Source organism: Pistacia vera, unplaced genomic scaffold, assembly GCF_008641045.1.
Source record: "Pistacia vera cultivar Batoury unplaced genomic scaffold, PisVer_v2 Contig29, whole genome shotgun sequence".
In the NCBI taxonomy this organism is placed as follows: Eukaryota; Viridiplantae; Streptophyta; class Magnoliopsida; order Sapindales; family Anacardiaceae; genus Pistacia; species Pistacia vera.
In genome coordinates this window covers 550,071-568,763 of record NW_022196101.1, presented here as the reverse complement: position 1 = coordinate 568,763, position 18,693 = coordinate 550,071, and the positions used below count along the sequence as shown (strand labels likewise).

Below are 18,693 nucleotides of genomic sequence, written 5' to 3'. Positions count from 1 at the left end.
AGACTGCAGCCTATAGTGTGACAACCATTTAAATCTAAGACACAACCATTTCTATTGTGCCAAAAATACACACTAATGTCAGTACCACCAATCAGAGTTCAACAAGCACTTAAAGAGATATTTTTTAAAGAGATATTTTATATCAATCATATCCCATTTTAAGATAAAGATTAAGGAGTGGTCCCCACGTGTCAAGACAACTTGCAAAAGCATTCATTATATTTACCTCAAATGTATAAATGGACACCTCTCTTTATGAAAAAGAGAGGTTGGACATATGAGAGCATATCTTTTAACTTGCTAGTACGTAATAATTCGTCACCATGATTACCTTATTGTTGAAGCCAAAATATTTCTAGGTTCTCAAGTATGTTTAGAACTTTTTGGCATAAAACTTTTTGTATTTCTAGGTTCTCAACAAGGAAAGGTATCACTTGAATTGATTCAAGATTGCATGAGTTGTGTTATAGTACAATGTATTTATAAAATTTACATTGGATAAAAACATTAAAGAGAATGCAAAATTGTAGACTTTTAACATGATTTTACATATTCTTAGTGCATACTTTACTTCTAGACTACTTGCATGAAGGATAATTAAATTAAAATAATAATTTTTGTAACTACACACACCTCTATTAAGTTATAATCTTCTTATAATAATAAAATTAGTTTAATTCTACCGTTATAACTACGGAGAGGTTTCACTGTATATAATAATGATATTATTTAATATTTTAATTATTATGAATACTTTAACAATAATTAATTTATATGAAAACATACATACATATATATTATTTCAAAACATTTGATTAAAATAAAATTTCTTTTGAATGATTATTACGAACTGTCTAGTTATTTCCTCTTTTTAATAATTAATTTTAATAACATATCATTTTTAATGTTTTAACTAAAGTTGATAAATAAATATCTCAATATCTCTTGTTTATTTAATCAAGGTTTAAATTATTTTATTCATATTAATTTAGTTTTTTTTATAATTATCAATAACTACAGTATTTAGCTAATTTATCACAATTATCATACAATTTCTTTCACATGAAAATCATCTTATCAAGATTAAATGATTTTCAGAAACCTCAGGGGAGGTGAGGTGAGGGTGAGGGTGAGGGTGATAGTCCATCTCAAAGTACTACACCTGGGCTCAAAGGGGTCTCAACCCATCGAAACGAGTACCCACCCGGTACCCGATATGAACAGTACACAGTAATCAGTATGCAGTCGTCCCATGAGTTCATGACTTCATGACAATCCTTTCCTTACTAATTCTCTTCTTTTCCCGCCGACTAATCGGGCGCCGTTTTCCTGCGGAAACATGCTACAACATTGACTTTTCATAACCCACAAAATTACCACCACCGCCATGGGCCTCTCCTCGAAACGACTCCTCAAACTCCTCAAAGCACAAAAAGACCCTCAATCCGCACTGGCCCTGTTCGACTCAGAGGTTCGCCACCCTTCTTACAAACCCTCATCGGACGTGTACCACCACATCCTCCGCCGACTCGTGCACCCGAAACTCGTTGGGCACGTCGGCCGAATCGTTTGTCTTATCAAAACCCGGAAATGCAAATGCCCCGAAGATGTGGCTGTAACGGTTATGCAAGCTTATGCGAAGAACTTGATGCCTGATAAAGCACTAGATATATTTCAAAACATGGGTGAACTTTTTGGATGTAAACCTGGTATAAGGTCGTATAATACTCTGTTAAATGCTTATGTTGAGTCGAGACAGTGGGACCGGGCTGAGTCTTTACTTGGGTATCTTGAGACTGTAGGAATTTTGCCAAATTTACAAACTTATAATATTTTGATCAAGATTTCGTGTAAAAGGAAGCAGTTTAAGAAGGCGAAGGCATTGTTGAATTGGTTGTGGAAAAAGGGCTTTAAGCCTGATGTGTTTAGTTACAGTACTGTGATTAGTGAGTTAGGAAAAAGTGGGGATCTAGTGGGTGCGTTGCAGGTGTTTGATGAAATGTTTTTTAGAGGAGTGGAGCCTGATGTGGTGTGTCATAATATTTTGATTGATGGGTTTTTCAAAAAAGGGGATTATGTGAAGGCAAAGGAGATCTGGGAGAGATTGTCGACAGAGTCCTTGGCTTATCCAAATGTGGTTACTTATAATATAATGATTAATGGTTTGTGTAAATGTGGAAGATTTGATGAGTGTTTGGAGATATGGGATAGGATGCAGAAGAATGCAAGAGAGAAGGATTTGTTTACTTATAGTAGTTTTATTAATGGATTGTGTAAGGCTGGGAATGTTGATGGAGCTGAAAAGGTTTATAGAGAGATGGTTGAGAATGGGATTCTAGCGGATGCGGTCACTTTTAATGCAATGCTCAATGGATTTTGTACTGTAGGGAAGATTAAAGAATGTTTTGAGTTGTGGGAGCTGATGGGGAAGAAAGGTTGTCGTAATGTTGTGAGTTATAATATATTTATTCGAGGGTTATTAAAAAATGGCTGCGTCGATGAAGCAATTTTGATTTGGGAGCTCATGCTAGAGAAGGATTGCGAAGCTGATTCCACGACTTATGGAGTTTTGATTCACGGATTATGTAAGAATGGTTACTTGAATAAGGCTTTACGGATACTAATAGTGGCAGAAGATGGAGGAGGTGATTTGGATGCATTTGCATATACCTCCATGATTGATGGGTTATGCAAAGAAGGGAGATTAGATGATGCGGTCAGTTTAGTCAATCGAATGGATAAGCGTGGCTGTAAATTGAATGTTCATGCTTACAACACACTGATGAATGGATTTATTCGGGCTTCAAGGCTTGAGGAAGCAATTTGTTTTTTTAGGAAAATGGAAGATAAGGGCTTTTCTCGAACTATTGTTTCATATAACACTCTCATCAGTGGTTTATGCAAGGTGGAAAGGTTTAGCGAAGCATACTCTTTTTTGAAAGATATGTTAGAGAAAGGGAGGAAACCGGACATGGTCACTTATAGCTTGTTGATGGATGGTCTCTGCCGAAGCAAGAACATTGACATGGCTGTCAACTTGTGGCGCCGAGTTCTTGAACAGGGTTTTAGGCCTGATGTAACCATGTACAACATTTTAATTCATGGGCTTTGCTCTGCAGGCAAAGTTGAAGATGCTTTGCAGCTTTATTCAAATATGAAGAGGAGCAACTGTGTTCCAAATCTTGTGACTCACAACACTGTCATGGAGGGGCTTTATAAGACTAGAGATTCTGAAAAGGCATTGGGTATTTGGGATCATATTCTAGAAGATGGGCTACAGCCGGATATCATATCTTATAATATTACCTTCAAGGGCCTTTGTTCATGCTGTAGAATATCAGATGCTATTAGGTTCTTGGATGACGCCTTGGACCGTGGAATTCTTCCTACTGCCATTACATGGTACATACTTGTCAGAGCAGTGATAGGTGATGTGCCTTCTGCGTGAAGCTTTGTTTAGAAGTCTTAGATGTAAGTATCAACTCCTAACTGCTTATATATGTTGGGTTTTTTTTCCTCACCTACCATATTTGCTTATAAGTTAGAATGTATGATGAGTGAGGCGAATTAATGATCATTTTTATGCTCTTATTCCCTCTTTATGTATTTGGGCTTGATATACCCTATGAACATAAAAGGCTGGAACAAGCCTGTGGGCTAGCAGTTAGAGATGATAAGATCTTTGATTAAAATTCTGGGGATTGTGATTTAGGTAAGAGTATTTTCCTGAACTTAATGAAGTATAACTTTTTTTTTCCTTTACTGCAGATGAAATTTGTGCTCATTCTTGCAGACGTAATTTGAATGGGACTGTGTGTTGGTACTTGAACAAAGTGGTAAATCCTTCTGAATCCTGCTTGCTAACTGGCATGCAGAACCCCATTTGTTAAGGCAAGTTTAATTCTTGGTCCATAGATCTTGCCATGTCATTGGTTAAACCGTTAAAGCATATACAGAGAGTCGTCTAATTTACAGTTTCAGAAAGAAGTTTTTGGCACAACTACTCCCTGTCATTTTGACAAAAAAACCAACAAATTTGTTGGACTAATTTGTTGCATTGACTTTTTATTATGACACTACATGCTGCGTATTATATCTGATTTGACGCAAGTAACAGCTGCATTTATTGGCTAACCTTGAGTTTGAATATCTTGCACTAGAAAAGTGATAACAGGTTGTTATTTAGACATTTAAACTGCAGGCAGTAATTTCACCTCGTATATTATGGGAATTGGCAATTTGAGAAAATTATACGAAAAAGAAGGAGAACACCTCTTTTATGTAGCTATAAACTATGTTGTCATAGAAGGAATTCAATACCTTTCTTTGCAGATACAATGATGGAAAAATTCACCAAGCATCATTCATTGTAACTCAATATGGGTTTTGGTGATTTTAGTGTAATCACCAAGATCACCAAGATGATGCAAAAGCAAAGTAGCGTGAGTTATCAACCCCTAGTTTTAAGTATCACTGGGGGCTATATATCATGCTATATCATTGAAACCAAGGCTAAAAGCTTTACACAATATATTCAATAAACTAAATCGCAGGAAATATTTTATTTCTTTTCTTTGTCAGTCTTTCCATTTCCTGTTGTTTCTGTTTCTGATAGTATCCCCTGTTCATAAAGGAACTGAAGAAGCAAAGGCACTAAAATTGCTCCAAGAACAGCAACTTTTCGCCAATCAGGTGAATTGATGAAAGAGTCAGCAATTCCTATGACTAGCAGGCCAATTAAAGCAAGGTAAATGTTCCTCCTGGTTTTTGAACCAGCATTTTGTGCAGTGACCTCTTTTATCTTCTTCATTTCCTCTTTAGCTTTTGCTTTATCAACAGGTTTTTTCTTTTTCAGACTCTTGAAGAATAGCCCCTCATTCCGGTCTTCCTCCATTTGACCTTCAAATTCTGCTAACTTGTTATCATTTTCCACAATCTCCTGTCTGTTCATTTCTGCAGATTCCTCGAAGGCTTGCATTTGGCTCTCTATATTCCCCATTATCTGCTAACCAGGAACGAATACGAAATGGGTTATGAGCATTACTACACATTATAATATAAACCAAGACCCTTTTTCTATGATTAGTGCATGGGAATTCAATGAATTATATACTGACCCTGGCACTAGCTTCATCCAGTTCTTTGAGGGCATCCTCTCCAACTTTGTCAAACTCAGTACTGGCTTCTTCAGCAAATTCTGTTAGATAAGCTGATCTTTCGTCCAAATAATCCGTCAGACGGACTTTTTGCGCTTGAAGCATTGCAATTCTTGCAAGCAGCTCTTGTTTACTAGCATCACCTTCAGCTGTGGAATCTTCAGAGTCGGAATCTTTGGACTTGCAGAGAGACACAAAAGAATGTTTTGTGGTGATAGTGATTCTTCTTGTGTAGAAAATATCATGCTTGGTTGGAGTGAAGGAGGTTTGAATAGATTTTAGAGCAATCATCTTTTCTTTTTTTTCTTGAGAAGAGAGAGGATTTTGTACAGATGATGGAAGTTTTTGAACCCCAAATTCAGTTTTCATTATCCTGTTTTCGGTGTATATATACTTTCTTTTTTTTTATGTAACGACTCATTGAAAACATGTGCGTGCCACGTGTCAGTAACAAGGTTACAACCCGGCTGGAGGACTGCGCATTGTCCTTTTGGAGTTTTTTCCAGTGTTTTAAAACCCAACCCGGGTAAAACCGGGCAAAGTGGCCGGGTCTCGAGTTGATTTGTTTATGAAATCCGACAAAGTGGTTGAGTGTTAAGTTGACCGGTTGAACCCATTTGACCGACGGGTCAAATCGGTGACATAAGCATGTCTATAAGTTTAAAATCTAGTAAAAACACTTTTGAAAATTACACATAAGTCTATAGAAGTTTGAAATCTTGTAAAAACACCTTAAAGTACACCACTGGTGTTGCAACGTAGGCCAAATAGGGTTTGTTTCTTGCGTTGACAACATATCTCATCATCACGAAAACTCTCCCCTCAGCTTCTTGACCAAAACCCATCTCATCTCACCCCTATTCGCCTTGCCAATTGTTGACAACAATTAGATTTTTGCGATTTTTAGTCATTTCACTCATCGAAAATCACTTTTGTCGCCACCTTTCAACTCAACATCTTAGCCACCAATCATTCGTTGATCGTTGTCCTAATCTCTAAGGTTTGCCATGTACAGTCAAAATTGGCATTCTGTCCGATGAAGGCCTTGTGTCTCGATTGAATCGGCTAGGCTGGGCCGGGTTTTAAAACACAGGTTTTTCCACATTAAAGTGGGTCAAGTGCAAGACCACCCGTGGGCCTAGTGTTTTAACATTAATCTGACTCCTTAGATCCTTAGAATCGAATCAATTCTTGAACCCCCACCCCCCACCCCCCCCAAAAAAAAAAAAAAAAAAAAAAAGAATAGAATCGAATCAATTCAAATGTTAAACAAACATATAACCAAATAGTTTTAAACGAAGAATATGAAGCACAAAAAACTGGATACATGAAACAGTATTTACAAGCATTTGGTCAGTCAATCTCAAACAAGTAATTCCATATTTTATAATTACCAGAAACACAAGTAAAACTGAAACTCCTACTCATACTTTTATAATCCATCTTTGCATCAACGTGCACGCCCCGTTGCCTTCTTGTAGGTATACCACTTGGAAATCCATAGATACACAAGGAAGTTTATTAAACTGAGGATGGCCAAGAGCCAGTAGAAATGGTCAAGGTGACCCCTGTTCAAATTATCTGGAATCCAACCGAGCTTTCCATGCCTTGTGGTCACTTTAGTCACAACGGTCACCAGCAGAGTGCTCAAGTAGTTACCTAATGCAACAGTTGTAAGTGATAGTGCTGAGCACAAGCTTCTCATGGCATCGGGTGCTTGATCATAGAAGAATTCTAACTGCCCAATGAAAGTAAAAACTTCTGCACAACCAACTAGAAAATACTGTGGGACTTGCCAGAAAATCGACATGGGAATGTACTCCAGATCATAGTAATTGTGCCTCCTGACAAAGTTGAGCCTAACAATCTCCAAAACTCCAGCAACTATCATGGCAACTGTGGAAATGACAAGTCCGATTCCCATTCTTTGGAGTTGAGTGAAGCCTCGCTCATGACCTGTGAATTTCCTCACAACTGGAACGATGACTTGATCATATACAGGAGCCCAGAATATTACACTGAGAGTGTCAAAGAGGGAGAGGGATGCGGAGGGAATCGTGAAGTGAGGTCCCATGTGTTGGTCCATAGTGTTGCCTTGTAAAACAAACATAGTGCTCATTTGACTGTACACAGTTGCGAAGACAATTCCAGATGCCCATACTGGCAGCAATCTGATTATGGCCTTGAGCTCCTCAACTTGAGTTACAGTACAGAGTCTCCATGGGTTTGCAAAGCCCTTGACGCGATCTGTCTGAGTCTCAACTGCAGCCTTGTCAAAAAACCTGCAATATAACAATTTTGTTTAGATGACTAATAAACCATACAAATTCAGAAACCGAGGAGCTTAGAACTGTTTCAAACATGGTTAAATATTAAAGCTCCAGGAAATGGTTCCAGGGGATCTGGCTACTTCAGTCTTCCTAAACCAGATTGCTGATCATGTTAACAGTATTTATGGAGGCAAATATAAGTTCATAAAATGCAAACTTATATGCTCTCTTATTGGGATGTAATTTTTCAGAGACTAACTCTTATGCAGCTTTTAACTAACCAACACAACATAAATAAACTTAAGGAGTCAAAGCAACAATGAATCTTGTGAGCTTTATATGAGACTACTGACCAAGAGATTTATTTAACTACCGTACACTCAAAAAATTATATGCAAGTGAGCTAGTGAAGAATAATTTAGATACTTCTAGCTGATTCGTGAATAAAAAAAAAACCTCAGATAAGACCAGGCTATGGCATAGCAGTTGATAAACTTACTTAAATTTGTCTGTTGGCTCGAGTTTGCGGCTTCCTTGGATACTGCATTCCTCATCTGTAGTCTCATAAAGAAGAGACTTATCAGCAGGAACTTTTACATTTGCTTTTCTAAAGGATGCAACTATAACCTGGAACATCCTTGTAATAGGACTGCCTCCAGGTTTTTGTATCCGATACAACCGACTACCAGTGAAGAAAAACACTACTGCAATGGCCATTGCAGCTGCTGGGATTCCAAACCCCCAACCCCAGCCTACGTTCATTTGTATCCAGACAAGAACAGAGGAAGCAATAAGTGCACCAATATTGATAGAAAGGTAAAACCAATTAAAAAAAGAGCTCTTCTTCTTTCTCTCAACGTCATCAGTTTCATCAAATTGATCTGCACCAAAAGATGAGACACATGGCTTAATTCCACCAGTACCAAGAGCAATCAAGTACAGTGCAGTGAAGGTGACTGCAGTTTGTGTCATTGTTGCATGGCAGGCATCCTTATCGCACCGTGGTTTCAATCCAGTGACTGAAGAAGTCAATGTTAACAGTGTCATCCCCTGTGAGTAAAATAAGAATTCATCATTTCCAGGCAAAATAAACCAGTTTGACAACAAGCTTTAGCAAAAATGATGTCTTGGCCAGTGTTCCTAATTCCCAGTCTATATCAATCATAAACCTCACTGGGAAGTTTCAGTGAAAACAAAGTTCACAAAGACCAAAAATAAGAGCATAAGCAATAAAAAAAAATGTGGCTTGACTTGACGATCAATTTTACAGTTAAATTGACTATTCATCAATATCCATAAACTTGAGAGGCTGAAAACTCATCCAATTCAAGCACTTATGTACGTTTCATTTTTTAATCAAAAACTTACAAAAACATAGAGGATTGAGAAACTGGCAATGGTCCAGTATCTACCCAAGTAAGAATCCGCAAGGAATGCTCCAATCAATGGTGTGATATAGCAGGTTCCTGACCAATTTGTAACATTGTTTGATGCAGTAACATTTCCCTGACTGAGCTGCTTTTGGAGATAATTCACCAGATTAGTACTCATCCCATAATATGCCAACCTCTCGCAGCATTCATTTCCTGCAAGAAAAAGTAAAAGTTGCAAGTGTTACAACATCTCAGGATTATCAGATATCACAAAGAATGAAACACAGCTAATATTAAATTCATTCAAGACAACAACAAAGTAATTGTTAAACCCTACCAAGAATAAAGCGGCATGCCTTCCAATTTCCAGTTTTCTTCTTATTAGCTGGATTTTTATTGATATCCACCGTCCCATCTTTTGTATAGACATCTTCTTCCACCATGTTATCCTTTCAAATTTGCTAGATATACTTGCTTTTTTCTTTTTCTTTTTTCTCTCAACAAATCACCTACAAAATCAGCTGCGCAATTCACTAATTCTTAGATTGAACGAATTCACATGATATGAATAAACAACATCAAGAATAACAGTCATCGTTACAATAGTTAAACGCACAAAATATTACCAGGGATTCCATTTCCTGGCAACTCAACAGAGCACAATAATTATATATCAATTGAATCAATTCACCTACCTTATATAGTTATATTCACACACATATACCTATATATATATTCAAGATTATAGGGAAATTCAATAAATGTTGTCAAATAAGGTACGTAATTAATACCACGATACTATGAGATAATCCCACAAACAGTTATGACACTATAATCAGAATCTCATCATATAAAAACCAAGTTAGCTTAAGCATGACCGAGACAGCACAGTCCGGACACACCTCTAAATAAAAAAACCTACCTTTTTTGTCAAGATGATTTTGAAAGTAAGGTAGGAAATTATGAACTCCACCTAGAGTAAAAAATTAAGGGAAGAGACGATAAGGTCAAAGATGGTCCGCAAAGAGATATTTGTCATCATCAAAGAATCCATAAAATTCCATTTTATTATAATAAAATTACACACAAGATTCTCTGGCACAACCGCACAAGCGTAACGGTGGTATAAAACATTATTACTGAAGTCAAAGGTCAACTAAAATTATAAAAATAATAAAAAGTTAAGTCTGAACAATCAGTATTTAATGAATTATAGAACTGAAGATTCGTCACTGTTACGTTACGATGATAGTCGAAATCAAACAAAAACAAAAATATGCCGATAGGCAATAAAGGAAAACAGCCATGGTAAGAATCAAGAATCATGCAAAGAAAATCATTCTTAAACAGATCTAAAAATAGAGAAAGAAATGATTTTAAATTGCATGCAATTAAAATAATGAAAAAGAGAAAGAAAAAATGGAGTTAAGGGTACCTGAGGGTGAGTAATGGTTGAACTTTGAAGTGGAGAAGGGAGATAAATGAGTGAAGAGTTTGGCCTGGTGGGTATTAATACGATATGAAAGAGAAATGGGAATAAGAGTAAAACCAGGACACGAGTCGAGGTCCGGTTCCTACTCCTTCACAATCACGCCTTATTCATCAGAGAATTGGATTGGAGTTCTGAATTGAGACGAATACAAATACAAATACAAATACAAAATCTTTATATTTTTTTTAATTTAATTTACGTTTGTTTTTTGTACGTGTTTGTTTTCCTTTTCCATATCTCATTTCTCCTGTTTTTCATTTTCACCCCCGTCATTTTCTATTATTTCCTTTGCCTGGTTTTGTCTTGGGATTTATACATTTTAGTCTATTATTTTTGTAATGGAAAACCAACTCACGTTTCTTTGTAACAAAAGTACTAGTCTGAAATTTTTAATATAATTGTTTTTCTATGTTTAAATTATCTAATAGTTGTCTAACGTCAAATTATTTAATATGGTGTAAAATCAAATTGGATTTAGACGAGATGAATTAATTTTTTATTCAATTGAATACAATTTTATTAAATTGATTGGATTTAGTAAAGACGATTGGTTTGGATCCAATGAACATCCCTAGTTAGGAGTGTTCAAAAGAACCGATTGGAACCGAAACCGGCAGGTATCCGAGGTTTGGTTCCGGTTCCTACTCGAAATCGGGCGTCAACGGATAGGTTCCGGTTCTAAATTTTGGTAACCGGAACCTGGAACCGAGACTAATATAAAATAAACTTAAAGAGTAGGAGGGTTAATAAAAACTTTTGTAGAAAAAGTAATATGAATATATTTACATTTATATTTCACATTTAAGTAAGTTGGTTTGACTTTTGAGAATCTATCTTTACAAAGTAATGGAGTTTGTAGTTTTGAATTTATAATTTTATTTTCATTAACAAGTGCCAGGTGGGGGCGTATTTATAAGTTTTTAAGGGTTTTTTTTGTCATTTAAAAAACTTTTGGGGGTCACATAATTTTATAGAGTACCCAGAATCAGAACCGTTGTTATAGGTTCCGGTTCCAAATTTCAAGGAACCGTCGGTTCTAGTTTCGATTCCTTAAAAAAATATAGAGTACCCGGAACTAAATCCCCCTATCCCTAGTATTGTCATTGGGAAATCGAAACAACAAAAGGGCTAAAAAGCAATATAGGAAATTATGGGGGAGAGGAAAATCAAGGCTAAAAATCTGGAAGATTTAATAATGATTCCTGTTTTACCATTAATAATGGGATCCTGTTTTTATAGATGCATCTTATAATTTGGGTAATTCTGTATGTGGACGATTTCATATATATAATACATAAATAATTTTGAGTCCAAAAATATGTTCACGCGTGCTGTTGCGTTGGGGGAAAGGTAAAATAGGCCACGGATCCTTCTGGTAGCGGCCATATGGATGACGGTGTGTGAATCTATCTTTAAAGTTAAAGGTGGGGCTATATCAATAACGGAGTTTAAAGTTGATTTTAATACGGAATCTTGTGCTTAAAAGTTAAAACATAAAAAAGTCTTAAGTTTAAAGCACTTTTTTGGGCTATTGATCAATTCAGCAATAATCCATGTGAAATCCTCCTTTTTTTCTTTGCAGGGTAGGACGTTGTGGAATATTAAGTTCCCATTTTTTTTTTTTCTTTTCATTATTTCTTTGTTTTAAAGAGGAAAAGTTGTATTCGAATTGAAAATTAAATAGTAATGCTCTTGAATTTTTCTAACAAGCATTGAAAAACATAAGAAATGACTTATATACTTAGGTGTAAAAGTTTTTAACCGGCATAAAGGTGAATCGTCTAATCGCTTTCGTCTAATTATTGACTTTTAAATTTAGGATTTGTGAAGTGAACTATTAGTATTAGACACTCAACTTTGATTCATATATTAAAAACTTCGGAATGTTCACACTAAAGATTATATATATAAAAACTTCAAAATTCTTAGGTGTGTATGTTTTGAAGTTTTTCACGCAAATACTAAGGTGAATGTCTAATCCCTAACTTTTAATTTAACTTTAATCTACACATTAAAAACTTTAGAATGTTCGTATTAAAATATATATGTATGTATGAACAGTTTTACTAGGATCTCAACTTTGATCTACACGTTAAAAACTTCAGCGTGTTTGCATTAAAATATATATATATATAAACAGTTTCACGATTATCAAGAAAATTTGTATCCGAATTGTAAATTAAATATTCTGGACTTTAACTTGTTGGAAATTTTCAGTATGTGGACTACCATTAATTATGTTTTAATTTTAATAAAATCAAGTATATATATAATGAAATTGTAAGTGTGGCTACGTAATTTATTAAGACGGTAAAGGGAGGGATCAATAAATTATTATTAAAAAGGCTTAAGTCCCCTTTCTAAATGTACGATAGTTCTAACTCCATTTCAAAATATCATCATTCTGTGTGTTACTGAAACGGAAGACAAGTCCTTATGATCAACAATCGATCAATTACAGATTTCAGAAAAGGCTTTCTACATTGAATTATGACACAATCATGTTTGTCTTATTCCTAATTTAATTATTCAGTATTTTATAAACTAATATGTGTATCTTAGACCGTCATTGAATGGAAACTATATTGGTTTTGTGGTTCAATGATTGGGATTACATAAATTAAATTTATGTGCTATCAATCTTACGTATCTAACAAGCATTGAGATACAAATAGATAAGAAATGACCAAAATTTTTAAGTGTGGATGTTCTGAAGTTTATAAGGTGCATACTAAAGGTAAGTACCCAGTCATTGACATTTAATTTTTAGGGTTTATGATGTAAACGACTATACGCTCAACTTTGACCTTCACCTTAAAAACTTCACAATATTTCCATTAAAATATATAGGTATATATAAACAATTTCACGAAAGATTGTCATTTTTGTGTTAATTTTTTCGTTAAATAATAGTAAAATGAAGTATGCTTTGAAATAACACATTATATGTAACACTGTCACATCTGTTTTTGTTAAGTGGTAGGAGTATTGGGCAATTATGGTTGTCCATTCTGAAAGTTTACTAACAAGTAGACAATCTATTTAATAATATGTTGAACCTGAGATAACCATGAAGGCACTATCAAATTCAGAAGAGTCAAACATTAATCAAAGCACAAGGCATGCTTGGAGTTAGTGGGTTTGGATTAGGTTATTGTTTGCACATTTGTTTTAATTTTGTTCTTGGCCTACATCATCATCTCATCATGTTTACATAATTTACATTATAATAAGTTATTCAAATCGCTTTTCTTATCATATGGTTGACCCCATTGTTTTAAAACCCGGATAGGAGGGCAACTCGTCCTACTGCCCGAGTCACGGGTCAACCGGTTGGACCGATGACGTCAGCAATAATTTAGTTTTTTTAAAATTTTATATTAATCCCTTAAATTTTAGTATATTACAAAATATCCCTAAAAATTTCGAAGTAGTCCCTAAAATTTTTATTTATTTAAAAATATCCCAAAAAATTATCAGTTAATCTCTAAACTTTTGAAATCTCTCCAAAACACCCCTAAAACATTATAAAGTTGACCATATAAATTTGAAATATTACAATATCCCCCTAAACCCTGAACCGGACTGGAGAAGCTGTCGGGTCCCGATCGAACTGGTCAGGAGAAGCTGCTGGACCCCGATCGAACCGTTTCGACCGGATAGTCCGGTCTGGGTTTTAAAACAGAGATTGACACTAGGAATACTTTTGTTGACACTATCAATTGCCTTGTGGAATGTGGGTTCACATTGGTCTTTGTCTAGCATTAACTTAATAACAAATCCAAATCTATATAATTAAATAGGAGTTATAGTTAATTAATTCATAGCTTATTGTCATTATCGAGGAAGTTGTTGACTGATAGTGAGAGTTTACCTCATAGTTGTGTTGTGCCCATCATTTTCAAACTTTCTATTCTTAACTCCCTTACAAGAGTTTTTCATTTATTAATTTATTATTATTATTATTTTATAATTGGGGTGTCTCATCTAGTTTGCGCGTATTTCAAATAATCTTCGAGACCTATTGAATATCCTTTTAACCTAAAATTCTAAGGTAAGTCACAAATGTGATAGATGATTTCAAGGTTTAAACCCAGAAAATCAATAAAGAGAGCAAACTTTCTTGCCAGACCAACTCCTTAGAGTTACTTGCTTACAAGATTTGTTTTAGTTGTTTTTTGGCCTAACTTTCGTCACTTCTATGGCTTATTGAGATGTTGAGAGTTTTAATTAACACTCTTCCAGGATATCGTTAATTTGGAGCTTTGACAAGTACCATATTATTTGGTGCAGTATTGGGAGATTGTTACTAGCTAGGTATTGAGATGATATTATCATATTGTATGTTAGACTTCTATATCTTTATAATATTAATATATTTGTTTTCACATTTGTAAACATAAATTTTACACTGAATTAAGGTAAAAATCGTATCTTTTGTGTGAAAGTGATATATTTCAGTATTTCACGTATTGTTCATCTTAATATTTGATATGCTTCTACGAGTTCAAAACAAATATTGTATTTCTTTATTTTCTTATAAATAAAATGTATTAATACCAGAATAAGTACCAATTTCATGTAAAAATGAAGTTGCTAATGCAAATCAAATAATACTAATTCGCCAGAAACGTGCAAATTAATCAATGAGTGGATACCAAGGGCCTCTTGTATGTATACCACCTAGCAACCAGAAGATATGCTCCCAAATTGAGGACACTCAATGAAGCCAAAAGCCAAAAGAAGTAGTGAAGATGACCATAGTTTAAGTTGTCTGGTATCCACCCAGATTTACCATGCCTAGTGCTCAAATCTGTAACAGTATTAACCAGCATTGTGCTCAAATAGTTCCCCAATGCCGCAGTCGTCAGTGACAGAGCCGAGCACAGGCTTCTCATGGCATCAGGGGCCTGCTCATAAAAGAACTCCAATTGCCCAATAAAGGTGAACACTTCAGCACACCCGATAATGAAGTATTGCGGCACCTGCCAGAAAATTGACATTGGAATGTGTTTAAGTTCATAGTAATTGTGTTTCTTTACTTCGCGGAGCCTCACAAGCTCCAGAGTTCCTGCAGCCAGCATAGCGAAAATTGAGATGACTAGGCCGATTGCTATGCGTTGAAGCTGAGTGAATCCGCTTTTATGGCCTGTGAACTTTCTCGCAAATGGCACGATTAGACGGTCGTAAACCGGTACCCAAAAGATGACACTGATTGTGTCGAAGAGGGAAAGTGAAGCTGAGGGGATTTCAAATGAGCTGCTGCCCATGTGAAGGTCCATTGTGTTGCCTTGCAGGACAAACAAGGTGCCCATTTGACTGTATACAGCAGAAAATATAATGCCGGTTGCCCATATTGGAAGCAATCTTATAATGGACTTAAGCTCTTCAACCTGAGTCACTGTGCATAGTCTCCAAGCATTTATGGACCCTTTTATACGATCTGATGGGGTCTCCACAGCTGCTTTGTCAAAAAAACTGATGATATAAATCTGTTAGTACTTATGTATATGTAAAACAATAAGTAAATTGTAGTTTGTAAACTATACCTTAAGTGCTTTGTATGATCAAGCTTGCGGCTTCCTATGACAAAAGATTTCTCATCAGCGGTCTCGTATAGAAGAGACTTGTCAGCGGGCACTGGTGTCCGAGTTTTCCTGAAAGAAGCGACTAGCACTTGGCAGATTCGGGTCAAGGGACTCCCTCCTGGCCTTTGGTTTCGATACAACCGAGTACCCGAGAAGAAACTTACAACGGCAATGGCCATAGCCACTGCAGGGATGCCGAAGCCCCAACCCCAACCAACGTTTGTTTGTATCCAAACAAGACAAGAAGCAGCAACAAGAGCACCAATATTAATGGAAAAATAGAACCAATTAAAGAAAGAACCCTTCTTTTTCTTCTCCGTTTCATCGGAGTCATCGAATTGATCAGCACCAAATGATGAAACACAAGGCTTAATCCCTCCAGTTCCCAAAGCTATCAGATAAAGTCCTACAAAAAATACTGCAATCTGTAACCCTGTTGGGTGGCAAACATTTTTTTCATCACATGTTGGCTTCAGTCCATGGAGAGATGCTGACATTGTTAATATTGTCATCCCCTGCAAAAAAAAAAAAAAAATATATATATATATCAGATGGCTTTAATTTTTAGATATTATATATGTGAAATAACAGTTAAATGATTCAATTTACTTACAATTACATAAATGATAGAGAAACTGGCAATTGTCCAATATCTTCCCAAGTAGGCATCGGCTAGAAAGGCTCCAATAAGTGGCATGACATAGCACGTTCCAGACCAATTGGTGACATTATTAACAGCTACAACACTTGGCTGGTTTAGTTTGAATTTGAGATAATTAACCAGGTTTGTGTTGATACCATAGTACGCCAATCTTTCACAGCATTCATTTCCTGTGGTACATCCAAGATATGTTGATAACAAACATTTCTAAATTATCATATCAAAAGAGCAATAAAACACAGAGAGCTATAACACAAACTTTATAAAAAAATACCTAGGATATAAGGGCATGCTTTCCAAGTTCCTTTTTCCTTCCTGATGGCAGGATTGTTGCAGAAATCAGTTGTTCCATCTTTAGCATAGATATTTTCTTCTGCCATTGTTCGGTAGATTTTCTTTGTTACTTCGACGGTTTGACCTTCAGTTTCCGCTATCTCATATCTACTATCACAATTGGTACATAATCGATTTATTACCTGAAGGATTTAGCATTATATCCTTCGTATAAGAGAAATTGCTTACAGTGCAGTAAGCTGAAAAGAGTTTCATTTTAAAAAATAATGGGCACGCAATACTATCCAATCCTTCAATGTATTGTTAAGACCTGACATTATCGCTCGCTGGGTTAGTTATGATTTCTAGATATCATATATCTAGAAATGAACTATATTTATATGACACTCTTTTCTCTAACTTCTTGGTTTGGGCACACTTTCATAGGAAGACTGAGTTATTACGAATGACCAGTGAGGGTTGTGTCTGCATTCTTTTCCTATTAGAAGTTGTGGAAACTCCTCAATAGACAAGCTGGCTTTGGGCCATGAATAAAGCATGGGTTGGGCCTAAAATAGTTGAGTTGAACCTTGGCTCCATTTAATAATGGGAAGTGATTTTGAGCCCCATTTAATTGATCAATAGCATTATTTATTTATTTGTTTATTTTTTGACATTTTTTTTACAAGTTTAACCTTAAAGAAAATTGAGTAAACGTACATTTTCCCACCCAAATAATGGCTTAATGATACTTTTTCACTCATAAACTTTTAAAATATCATTTTACTACCTAGATTTATATTCCATTTCTGGTTTCGACATAGTTGTGACCCTGCATCACCACCATTCTCTTCTTTGATAATTACTCATCAAAATCTCTCAAACCCTACTCCCGTCGACCATGCCAATCATCGGCAATCAAGCGATTAATTCAGATCACTCTCATCCACCAAAATCCAACCTTCCACCACCAAAAAACTCATCGGCCCCCCTCTTCAAATGCCCCAACAGTCTGGACCGAGTTTGCCTTCTATTTGCTACTAAAGTATAGATTTGAATAATAAAATGATATTTTAAAAGTCCATAGACAGTGAAGTGTCATTAAACTATTATTTGTGTGGAAAAAAGTTGTTAACTCAAAGAAATTATTAAAAAGGATGTTATAAGTATACTCATACTCTATTTTATACCCTAATCCATATTTTCATGATCAATTTCATGCAATCAATTAGATGGGGCCAAAAATCACTTCCCTTTAATAATTATGCTATTCTTTTAATGGAAATATCTTTTATCGGATAAATGTATGATCTTGTACATTCATTAATCAAATAAAATTTTATAATTGTATATTTACTTCAAAAGTAAACAATAAAGGTGGTAGATGAGGACGAAAAGTCACAATAAAAAGATATAATTTAATAGTATAATAGTGATTTGATATACACGTTCATAAGAAAAGTTTAAGTCCTATATGTACTTTATCATTGGTGTAGAAAATTATGAAATTGAGTGTTGTTATGAAATTATATAGGGGCGTAAAGTAGTAATCAATAACTTTTCTAAATAAAATTATTGTTATACAGTATAACATCTTTATAGTGATATTCTATATATGAATAACTTTTATGTAGTCATAAAAACTTTTGATCCCAATTTAAGCTAGTTATAAATAAAAATAAATTTCATATTATAATAAGTTATAATTTTTCTAAATCCCGTCTTAAGGAACTTGCCTCTACATAGTAATAATCATATGCATATTGCAAAAAATATATGCTATATATGTTACATTAAAGATTTAAGATGAAATAAAATATTTATCTAAAGTTGTTTGGGATAATGATTTATGTTTTAGAGTTGTTACCACATCTTTTATC

General features: G+C 35.1%; 4 protein-coding genes across 8 annotated transcripts; 1 reads left to right on the top strand and 3 right to left on the bottom strand.

Annotated features, from left to right (window-relative positions):
• The first annotated feature begins 1,387 nt into the window (after positions 1-1,387).
• LOC116134596 (pentatricopeptide repeat-containing protein At3g09060) lies at positions 1,388-3,425 on the top strand. The gene is made up of 2 exons (XM_031420280.1): positions 1,388-3,245; positions 3,334-3,425. The coding sequence occupies exons 1-2, from the start codon at positions 1,388-1,390 to the stop codon at positions 3,423-3,425; spliced, it is 1,950 nt and encodes a 649-aa protein (XP_031276140.1).
• Positions 3,426-4,447: 1,022 nt separating this feature from the next.
• LOC116134576 lies at positions 4,448-5,681 on the bottom strand. The gene is made up of 2 exons (XM_031420261.1): positions 5,118-5,681; positions 4,448-5,002 (listed from the first exon to the last, which is right to left on the bottom strand). Exons 1-2 carry the CDS (start codon positions 5,523-5,525, stop codon positions 4,562-4,564), a joined length of 849 nt encoding a protein of 282 aa, XP_031276121.1. The 5' UTR covers positions 5,526-5,681; the 3' UTR covers positions 4,448-4,561.
• Positions 5,682-6,459: 778 nt separating this feature from the next.
• On the bottom strand, positions 6,460-10,431 carry LOC116134573 (protein NRT1/ PTR FAMILY 8.1-like). Of its 5 annotated transcripts, none has more exons than XM_031420254.1 (5): positions 10,235-10,431; positions 9,137-9,320; positions 8,795-9,012; positions 7,926-8,476; positions 6,460-7,438 (listed from the first exon to the last, which is right to left on the bottom strand). In XM_031420254.1, exons 2-5 carry the CDS (start codon positions 9,240-9,242, stop codon positions 6,607-6,609), a joined length of 1,707 nt encoding a protein of 568 aa, XP_031276114.1. In that variant the 5' UTR covers positions 9,243-9,320; positions 10,235-10,431; the 3' UTR covers positions 6,460-6,606. The 5 variants fall into 5 exon arrangements, with proteins under 5 accessions (XP_031276114.1, XP_031276118.1, XP_031276116.1 ...); XM_031420258.1 differs by having other exon boundaries at positions 9,137-9,308; XM_031420256.1 differs by lacking the exon at positions 10,235-10,431 and adding an exon at positions 9,722-9,853.
• Positions 10,432-14,934: 4,503 nt separating this feature from the next.
• Positions 14,935-16,926, bottom strand: LOC116134595 (protein NRT1/ PTR FAMILY 8.1-like). Its single transcript, XM_031420279.1, has 4 exons — positions 16,815-16,926; positions 16,493-16,710; positions 15,841-16,394; positions 14,935-15,769 (listed from the first exon to the last, which is right to left on the bottom strand). The coding sequence occupies exons 1-4, from the start codon at positions 16,918-16,920 to the stop codon at positions 14,935-14,937; spliced, it is 1,713 nt and encodes a 570-aa protein (XP_031276139.1). The 5' UTR covers positions 16,921-16,926.
• Positions 16,927-18,693: the final 1,767 nt, after the last annotated feature.

What these genes read in the sequence shown, in the direction of transcription:
- LOC116134595 (XM_031420279.1), bottom strand. Translation starts at nt 16,920, where the DNA reads ATGGCAGAAGAAAATATCTATGCTAAAGATGGAACAACTGATTTCTGC. An exon ending in AGCATGCCCTTATATCCTAG is followed by an intron (nt 16,711 to 16,814) that starts GTATTTTTTTAT and finishes GATGTACCACAG; the next exon opens with GAAATGAATGCTGTGAAAGA. An exon ending in TCTCTATCATTTATGTAATT is followed by an intron (nt 16,395 to 16,492) that starts GTAAGTAAATTG and finishes TTTTTTTTGCAG; the next exon opens with GGGATGACAATATTAACAAT.
- LOC116134596 (XM_031420280.1), top strand. Translation starts at nt 1,388, where the DNA reads ATGGGCCTCTCCTCGAAACGACTCCTCAAACTCCTCAAAGCACAAAAA. An exon ending in AGATTCTGAAAAGGCATTGG is followed by an intron (nt 3,246 to 3,333) that starts GTATTTGGGATC and finishes TTCATGCTGTAG; the next exon opens with AATATCAGATGCTATTAGGT.
- LOC116134573 (XM_031420254.1), bottom strand. Translation starts at nt 9,242, where the DNA reads ATGGTGGAAGAAGATGTCTATACAAAAGATGGGACGGTGGATATCAAT. An exon ending in TCTCAATCCTCTATGTTTTT is followed by an intron (nt 8,477 to 8,794) that starts GTAAGTTTTTGA and finishes TTTTACTCACAG; the next exon opens with GGGATGACACTGTTAACATT. An exon ending in GAGCCAACAGACAAATTTAA is followed by an intron (nt 7,439 to 7,925) that starts GTAAGTTTATCA and finishes GTTATATTGCAG; the next exon opens with GTTTTTTGACAAGGCTGCAG.
- LOC116134576 (XM_031420261.1), bottom strand. Translation starts at nt 5,525, where the DNA reads ATGAAAACTGAATTTGGGGTTCAAAAACTTCCATCATCTGTACAAAAT. An exon ending in TGGATGAAGCTAGTGCCAGG is followed by an intron (nt 5,003 to 5,117) that starts GTCAGTATATAA and finishes CCTGGTTAGCAG; the next exon opens with ATAATGGGGAATATAGAGAG.